Raw genomic sequence first — 9,239 nt, 5'->3', positions numbered from 1 at the left:
CGGAGGTGACGTTGGGCCCACAGCAGACGTTGACGTTGATGAAACGGCATCAATATTGGCCCACGATATGGACGTCGAGAATGGAGATTGGCAGCCCGCGAACCGATTTCGAATGGTCTGTGAGGACAGTCGACCTCTAAACATCTCAGCCCTGGTTCGTGTAGCTGGCAGAAATCTGTCACGTAGGTGACGAGGACGATTTGACGGTCGTTCTGTTCGTGACGTCACACACGGGACGACCCGACCTTGGGCGATCAGAAGTAGTGCCAGTAGTGCCAGTGCCAGACGACCTCGCAAGTCATACACAGTACGACGGCTGCATCCCATTGCTCTTGCGACGTCAATAACTGATCTTCCCGCTTGCAACATGCCAACGGCACGTTCACGTTGCACATTTGACAATCGTTGCATTTCAAGTACCGTTAGAACTGTGGTTTAAAAGTGTTTTTTCAATTCTTGAGGCCAATGCAAACACGTGCATATGAAGAAAACTTCGATGCGAAGATCACGTGATCGACTGCACGTGCAAAACCTGATTTGGCACTAACGTCATTTGCACGACGAATGGATGGGTTTGAGTGGGTTTTGCTAACGATTTTTCTAGAGTCGAAAGATAGGGATCCCATTTCGGATACATAGATGTATCATCAGAGAAAAATTATTCATTATTTTTCAAATTACATTTTGTGAAGTTTCTTTTTTGACTCAGTATATTAAGTAGATTTGGAAGTCTTTCTGTGACAACTAACAGATGTGCCCCCATATAGCTGGAATATTGCCGAGTGCCCTGTAGAGCTGACCTCACCTAACAGATATCAAAGAGCCATTACGAAAGCTCAAACTGACCATATCAAGGTGAGCAATACCAGTTAGATAACTTGATATACTGAGTTAATGGAAAATCAAAATCGAATAGAAAATGGAATCATTTCCAAAGATACTATGTCCCAAATTGGTGATGGATCGCTAGCCACTGTCAGTAGTTATTTTACCTGGTCTCGCCTCATGACTGTCACAGTTCCCACTATATACAAGTGTGCGGAATAGTTTCCAAATTTTGCTAGCCAGTAGGGCTAGCTATGCCTGAAAGTTACTAACCCATAAAATAATTCACTAGACCGAAATCTGAACGCAGAAACTAAGCAAAAGATTTAAAAAATGAAGAATAAGAATATTGTCAGCATGACACCGAGTTCATCATTAAGCTGCTAATATGGTGAACATTTTATGAGGCCATAATCTTGCATGATTTAAAAGTGTATTACAATTTAACAATTCGGAGAGAGTGATATATTTACAAAATGACCCATGAAAATTCACTAGCCAGTCCGGCCAGTGACGTGGAGATTTACTGGCCCAACTGGATTTTACTAGCCACGGGCTAGCAGGCCAGTGGCTATTTCGCACAGTGTACATATGACAATGTTTGTGATGGGTTGGATTTGGACTAAGCACACACTTCCAAGTAAGTTCAAAGTAAACAAGAAATGAATCTGAAGGTTTGAAGAATTCTTTAATGGAACAAACTGCTTCTCAGTTGACATAAACAGTATAAGTTACTAACAATGGCTAACCAGCGCCTACTACGACTACTGTAACACTTGAACAGTTAAATAATTAGCTTGTAAGAAACAAACGTTTACCTCCCCAGTAGTCAATGCACATTAGCATTTGGAGTACCTTGCCATTTCTAACCTTTTCAACAGGTAACCATGGTAAAAAAAGATAAAAACACATTTTGCTGGAACACAATCTTGAACAGAAATTGAATCTCTTTCATAACAAGGGGTATTCATGTTGAGACACTGAATAATTTAAGCCACAACAAATTAACTAATTGTTCCTTATAATGTATTTGTGGCTAATAACTGACTATGTATGACAAGGCAACTGAATTCAAGTAAATGGATGTAACTAAAACGCCCCAAACTTTTACAACTTATTTTATTTAAAAATAGAATATGTTGTCAATTCAACAGAAATTGAAAAAGACAAAGACAAATATTTAAGGAACAAATAATCACTCTGTGGTGGCCTTCCTATCCTTACCTATGGAATATCAAAACAAAAGAAAATACACCTTAACCATCTTCCAAAGTAAATATGCATTTGTTCACAAAAACATAATACAAATCAAACAAGAATCTTAGGGACGTTTTTAGATATCACAAAGGTATCTTGACCATAGACAGCCACAATTCTTTTCAAACTTAACCAAATTTGTTTACTTTTGCCTGCTCAAACCATGAGGTCAAAGCAATGTAAACCATGAAACATAAATATCTTGTTCATCCCTGCCCGACAATGCCAAAAGAGAGAATATACTGCCATTCGGTATATTACAACCAAGTGGTCAGTGTGGTCAGTATTTACTGATACTGGGACAGAGGATGCAGCAGATTCCCAGCTTGTCCTTGTCAACAGATGTCATGAGGAGCATGATGGAAGCAACCCTGCAGCCGTGTCTAGATGCTGGAACAGTGGCGACTGCAGATGGAATGATTTAATGCTATATACATCTATGTACATTGTTCACTGTACACACACATATATATAATCTGGATGGACAGATGGATGGGTGGATGGACTGGCTAATTTTCTGGCGCCTCCTGCTCTGCTTGGGGCTCATATTGCTGCATCTGAAAACCAAACATTTCATCAGGATGATATTTTGCTAAGTGAATGAGTTTCCAGCTACATTATGGTAACAATTGTTTGGAACAGCCCATACAGTCATCAATATTGTGCACAATAATCCATGTTATTATGTAAGCATATTTTCCCGGCTACCTGATTGGTCTAGAGGCGGTCATGTCACCGTCGACTGAAAAGCATATTGACTCCAACCAAGGTCCGACCAAAAGTCATATTGACTTGAGTTACTAAAATTAGATTTTGACGTCAAGCTATGACGTCATTCTATTGTTTACATGTCACAGTATTGTTGACATAACGTTAATGGACTGACTGACTGACTGAGTTTGGTTTTACGCCGCTTTTAGCAATATTCCAGCAACATCACGCAGGGGACACCAGAAATGGGCGCCACACACTGTACCCATGTGGGGATTCGAACCCGGTCTTCGGTGTGACGGCGACCAAGGCCAGCGCTTTAACCACTAGGGCTACCCCACCGCCCCTAACGTTAATGGTTTGTAGCGAAAATAAAATTACTTTTCATGACTAAATGGACATGAGTTGGTTTTTAGAAGCTTTTTTTCGGTAATTACATAATAAAACAATTATGGACTGGTGAATTCACCAGTCTATAACTGTATAGTATTGTGCTTTTAGAGAGGACAGGTCATCAACCTAGTCACCAAATACCATAATCCATCTGGTCACTTCTTACAGTCTGTATTGGTTGCTGGGGACCCAATTCCAATTCCATCTCCACTATATGTCATCACCCAGGAAATATTCATGTCTGGACCAGACAATCTAATAACTGCTATTAAGAGCATCAGACATGCAATCAACCAATTTACCCAGCATAACAACTTGATGACTGAAGTTGCCTCTCCATCCATCAGTAGGATGAATAATGCAAATGTTCAGAATGTCCTTCAATGCATTAACATTACATTACTTTACTTCACTGAATTTCCAAATGTCAATGTTTGTTATTTAATTGCATTCTCAACAATTTTCCAGTTATATGAGTGAGCGTAGTTTAGTTTCACGCCGCTTTTAGCAATATTCCAGCAATATCACGGTGGGGTACACCAGAAATGGGCTTCACACATTTTACCCATGTGGGGAATAGAACCCGGCTCTTCGGCGAGACGAGCGAACACTTTAACCACTAGGCTACTCCACAGCCCCTCCAGTTATTATAATGGTAGTCTGTAATCAATTGATTCTGGACCGGACAATACACTGATTGACAACATAAGCATCAATCTAAGGGGTTAGGATACAGTAACTTGCATCAGCGATCCTTACCACATGATGCTGTTGGTTGCCTCTTATGACAAGGAAAACCATTTCTGATCCAGACCTTCACAGGTCCCAAATGTCCATGAATCCATTTACCAATTATAACTGTACCATTATTGATTCAGCATGTGCATGAAACAGCTTATTCTGAATGTAAATCATAGCTACAGAAGCAAGCCTAGCCTCCATCACCAGCAACCACTGATCATGCTAAGACACAAAAGACATGCTGAGATTCATTTCAACAGTCACAACTATAATGACAGTGCATTTCTATTTATGAAAAAGTATGATTGAAGAATTATACCTTAAAAAGGACAAACAACATTCGATCCTTGAAGTTTTAAAAAAAAATTAAGCCTCAGTTCTGATCACGACTCAACAATGACCCTGACATGACTCCCAACCCACCTTTGATTTGAGCTCATTGTTCTCTTCCTGGAGTTGCTCACACTTAGCCCTCAGTTCAGACACCTCAAGCTTGAGGGCTTCTACATCAGCTGTATCCGGACCAGCTGCTCCAATATGTTGGCGCAAAAGCTGTACTGTCAAGGAACGTAACCACATGTTGCAGTGGGTATATAGGAGCATCTGTACCATAGCCTCTATGTCAGCTATATGGAATCTCAGACAAAAGAGAGGGTTGCACTGATGACACTGTTCAACAGTATCATATTTGTCCATCTTAAGACCAAGACCTATTCAATACATACCAGTGTACCACCCAAAGAACAACCGATTCCATTAAATCACTGCAGATGTCAATGCAGTTTAATTTTAACATAAAAGAATAGGATTGTTCTTAACTTCTTTTGAGCAAAATACATAGGATTTCAATTGCTAGCACATGAGACAAAATATTTGTAAAATAAGATCCATTTATGAATTTGCAGTGGACACTGGTTATGATAAGTTATTTTGCAAACATTTGTGTAACAATGGTAACTATGGCAACCAAAATCCTAGGTGGCAAAATATATAACCGAAAGAAAGTGCTACCTTTAAGTTTAACCCAGCAAGCTATTCTTATCTGCATGCTGAACACCCTTTGTAATCATCAAAAGGGGCTATTTACTCTCAGTTTCATTAAAACCATAAGCATGCTTACTTTGCAATAGATTTTACAAGTCATATAAACCATGTTAACTGTTTCAAAGAGTTCATATGATGGGAAAGGATACTCTAGAGCGTTGTTTGGCTTCTCTGGCTCCTCATAAAGTCCAACAAGAACTGTGGAAGAAACAACATTTTTGTAAATAGGATCAATAGGTGAGGTGAAATTTGGTTTAACGTCGTGCTTGAGAATATTTCGCTTATATGACGACGTGCATGCGTGTGTATGTGCGGCTGCTTGTACTAGCCCAGACTTAAGCTGGTTTTATAGTGCTAGCCCACTGAGATACCATGCCGCAGTGAAGCATGAATACCCCACTCAGACACATTATATAGACTCCGAGCCGACCAGTCCTTGTTGTACCCATTAATGCTGAGCGCCAGGCAGGGACCAACAAGTACCATATTTTAACGTCTTTTGGTATGACGCGGTCGGGGCTCGAACCTGCGATCAATAATGAAAATTGATACCAACATTATCAAACAACCAATTCACTGTTATCAGGGATAACTGGTTTCAATGAAAATCATACTAATTGACATGTTGGGGAGTAACAAAAATAACCTGTCACATATGACAAACTACATGCTTCCACATGGGAATACTGCTTACCTTTTGTGAGAGCGTCTAAGACACCTGCCTTCTCCAGGTATTTCCTGAACTCCTCTCTCTTGGAATCTGCTGCCTGGCAACCAGATTGTTTTGGGTTAGTGTGAGCTTTGTACATGTTACCATATTTCATCTCTACCACCATGCTCAATAAACAATACCTTGGACAGCAATCAACGACTGTAACACATGTTAATATTTGTTTTTTTGGGATTACTGTACTTGATAATTTTTCATTAATTCATTTGTGCAACATGCAGGACACCTGTGGATAAATGCTTCAACATTTGAGGAGAAATCACAGGTAGTATTCTCGAAACCAGACGATTCTGTTGTCATGGTGACTGGTTTATTTCATGTGTGCAAATAAGACGCTTCTTTCACATCTTCAATGTCTGCACTCACTGACTCACATCACTGCAGAACATCTGCCTGTCAGTGTCAGTCAGAAAAGAAATTTCCAGTTTTATCCAAACTATTCAACAGCTTGAGATGTTCATTGCAGCTGGAAAACAAATTACAGACGAAGGAACAGGGGAATCCAGCAATACTCGTTTGGCCGAATGTTTCTGTTACACAAAATGAAAACGTGGTAACATCGCGCTGTAAGACTACTTTGACGGTGGACACAAAACATGCAGAAAAATATAAGAACGTAGCTTTAGAATCTACATTTCTTTTCAAGAAACTATAAATGGCTGCCCCGTGTACAAATACAAACTTACCCTGTAAGTAGTCATTGTGAGCGCACGGAGTCCTGAAGAAATGTGATAGATATTAGCGACGGCGAAGGATTTCAACAACTTTCAGGTTGCTACAGCGATAACGCGCATGACCGGAAGTTGCAGTTTTGTTATTGATAAACGTATTATTATGGTTATTTTGTACTTTTCTGGTAATTATTTTCCTGTTATATTATTTAAATACAATACGATATAACTACCATAAAAATAAAACTGCTTTTAACGGCATATTTTACAAAGGGAGATAACCGTAAATTTACCGCCATATTTGAACATGTGGGAATGTTTACAAGTGCTTGTCAAAACCGAAAATGGATCTGACAGATGTTGATGTGGCACCCTCTTACTTCATGCCAAGATGTATCAACAACTGAAGGGCAGACGATTGCATACCATTATTATCTAGGGTATTTAATCTTTTCTATTATTTGATCAGAAAAAGTCTAACTTGACCTAATGAGTAATGTTGATGTCACGGTAGTTCATATGAATAAACTCGTATTCCAGCCAAAGCCTACATCGAGCAGACCTTGTCGTCTAGTTATATGCTGGACTAATGTCACGGATGATGGAAGTCGGAAATCAGTTATATGTTCCTTTCATCTGTATAACTTTGGCATAGTTTATATAGCTCTGTTTATCTTAGGTTGACAGCTGTGGAGTTTGCTTCACATATCTTACATTGATCTTCGAACTCTATGGTTAGTCAGTCACCTCAACTCTCCTCAGGCTTTGGATCCCATTTTCAACACCTCTTAGGGACCGTTCGTAATTTATGGCTAGGAGGGGTGATGATGATTTTAAGGGGTGGGGGTATCACCCATTTTGTTCTGGGGAGGTTACTAAGGAGGGTCATCAATTTTGTGCAAATGTACGGGGGGATTCAGCAATTTTGTACATAAGAATATTAAAAAAATTATGCTTAAAATTATGGGAAGAGGTGGGTTGGCATCTGGGGGGAAGGGCTGGGGGCTGGGGTGTGTCACTTACTTTGTGCATAAATTGTAGGCAGGGGCATTCACAATCACATATTGTACATGATTCTCCATAAAAATCATCATCAACCCCCTAGCCATAAACTATGAATGGTCCGTTAGTCCTCTTCATCCTCCAGTTACTAGAGTTTATGCACCCCTTTAGGATGTGGGTGAGCATACTCTTTTGATGAATTTATTCCATTTAAATTTAGGAAGATTTGTACTATTTTTATCAAATTTCAGTTTCACAGAACAAATGGCTCATGTGCATGCTCATAAAAGTAAACATGGGATGCTGATCCCTAAGTTTATGAACATTATATGTGATGGCGCCTGTAGTCCTATGGTGAATTGTTGGCTAAAATGATCACCTCATTAACCTAGCTCAGCATCAAACTGGCGAATAACTGGGAACGATAATTGAAATTTGAAATATGAAAAAGTGAGCCAGGTAAAGTGCATTAATCCCAAATTTCCTTTGTCTTTTACCATAAACTGGTATCCCATTCAAGCACTTTTTATGTTTGAGTGTAGTGCCAATTCAAATGGTGCTGGGTAAAATGGCCCCATGTTTTAACATTCTTAATCAGATTAAATATCATTAGCTAGAACCTTTCATCTACTTCTATGACTATGAGAAGGCTAGGGAAACCTGTACTTACAAATCTGAAGTGTTTGTCAATGTGTGTGTTATCATGGTAATATAGTTATCAAATACATGGGTCTTCTTTGATTGGCATTCTAGAAGCTGGGTAGATGAAGAATGATGACTATTTTTATGAATATACAACCTCTTTATCTGTATGGCCTTAGGCGACGTTTCGACATAGATCCTAATGGTGCTTGACAACGACATTAGGATCTATGTTGAAACGTCGCCTATACAGAATAAAGAAGTTGTATATTCATAAAAATAGTCCTCATTCTTCAAATAAATGTGTGTTGAATATATACTTCTAGTAATATTAGAGGATCAGTAGATTTTACTTTCTTTAGAAATATAATGCATTTACATATTTTACCCGTTTGCCTTTTTATGTTTGTCTATTTTTTTTCATCCTTTAGGGGTGTCATCACTTATCTTTTGAACAATTTTGAGAAAAAACATAGTTTTCAGCACCATTACCACCACTGTGATTTATTTTTGCACAGTTGCTGGTGTGTTCCAAGAAGAAATTAGGGTTACTTGTTACCATGGTTTCGGAAATATGAGGCTTCCTTCTCATGAAAATGAATGCACCTTTGGATCATTATTTCAATTGATGAGTACTTAACTGGTCATTATCACATGCTATGGTTAGATGTTATCCAGTATGAATCATACTGTTGTGTGTGAGCAGACCAGTCTAAGTAAACTTAGTCTCAGTATTATTCGTTACATTACCATATACTGAGTCTAACAAACCCCAGTAGAAGGTCGTTAGCTAACCTTTTGGGTTGACCAATCAGAACGCAGCTTGCCAAATTGTGAAAGTTAACATTCGCACATACAGTTTGAACTTTTACCTTGAAAACTCGAAAAATTCTGAATGCTATTTTCTGCACGATCGCTTCCGAGTGATACACATGGAGGACACATTATTCACAACAGCGAGTAAACAGTCGCTGAAAATAGCACTTTTGTCAATATTCCAGGATGTCATCTTGTGGAATAGTAACCACGTCATCAGAAACCTCTAATCGTATATACTGCAGGTCAAATATCTGTGTTTTATGCGGATTTTCGTTTGTTGAGAGATCAGTGTCAGCGATCAGGGAAGAGAAAACCCCAAAACCGTTTTGTAAGTCCAGCCGAACCCTAAATAGTATTGTTGTCTTATTGGTTAAATCCGTTCGCCATCTTGCGTTTGATTGGAC

At 39.1% G+C, this 9,239-nt stretch overlaps 2 protein-coding genes across 3 annotated transcripts in view; one reads left to right on the top strand and one right to left on the bottom strand.

Moving 5' to 3' along the window:
* Window positions 1-1,494: 1,494 nt before the first annotated feature.
* Window positions 1,495-6,489, bottom strand: LOC124277823 (c-Myc-binding protein-like). Of its 2 annotated transcripts, XM_046713536.1 has the most exons (6): window positions 6,388-6,489; window positions 5,666-5,738; window positions 5,121-5,169; window position 4,838; window positions 4,351-4,479; window positions 1,495-2,639 (listed from the first exon to the last, which is right to left on the bottom strand). In XM_046713536.1, exons 1-6 carry the CDS (start codon window positions 6,400-6,402, stop codon window positions 2,592-2,594), a joined length of 315 nt encoding a protein of 104 aa, XP_046569492.1. In that variant the 5' UTR covers window positions 6,403-6,489; the 3' UTR covers window positions 1,495-2,591. The 2 variants fall into 2 exon arrangements, 1 of the variants encoding a protein (XP_046569492.1); XR_006898922.1 differs by lacking the exon at window position 4,838.
* Window positions 6,490-6,672: 183 nt separating this feature from the next.
* The window catches only part of LOC124277804 (serine-protein kinase ATM-like), a 120,121-nt gene continuing 117,554 nt past the window's right edge, over window positions 6,673-9,239 (top strand). The window contains 1 exon segment of the mRNA XM_046713519.1: window positions 6,673-6,812. The gene's annotated coding sequence lies outside the window, so the exon portion shown is untranslated.

This window comes from Haliotis rubra, unplaced genomic scaffold (genome assembly GCF_003918875.1).
Source record: "Haliotis rubra isolate DU_JTF1 unplaced genomic scaffold, ASM391887v1 Scf228, whole genome shotgun sequence".
Lineage (NCBI taxonomy): Eukaryota > Metazoa > Mollusca > Gastropoda > Lepetellida > Haliotidae > Haliotis > Haliotis rubra.
Note: the sequence above shows the minus strand (reverse complement) of the source record. Positions and strands in the feature narration are given on the sequence as shown.

Coding starts and splice junctions, on each gene's coding strand:
- LOC124277823 (XM_046713536.1), bottom strand. Junction 5,170..5,665: donor CTTAGACGCTCTCACAAAAG/GTAAGCAGTATT, acceptor TTTCTTCCACAG/TTCTTGTTGGACTTTATGAG. Junction 2,640..4,350: donor ACAATGAGCTCAAATCAAAG/GTGGGTTGGGAG, acceptor TTTGGTTTTCAG/ATGCAGCAATATGAGCCCCA.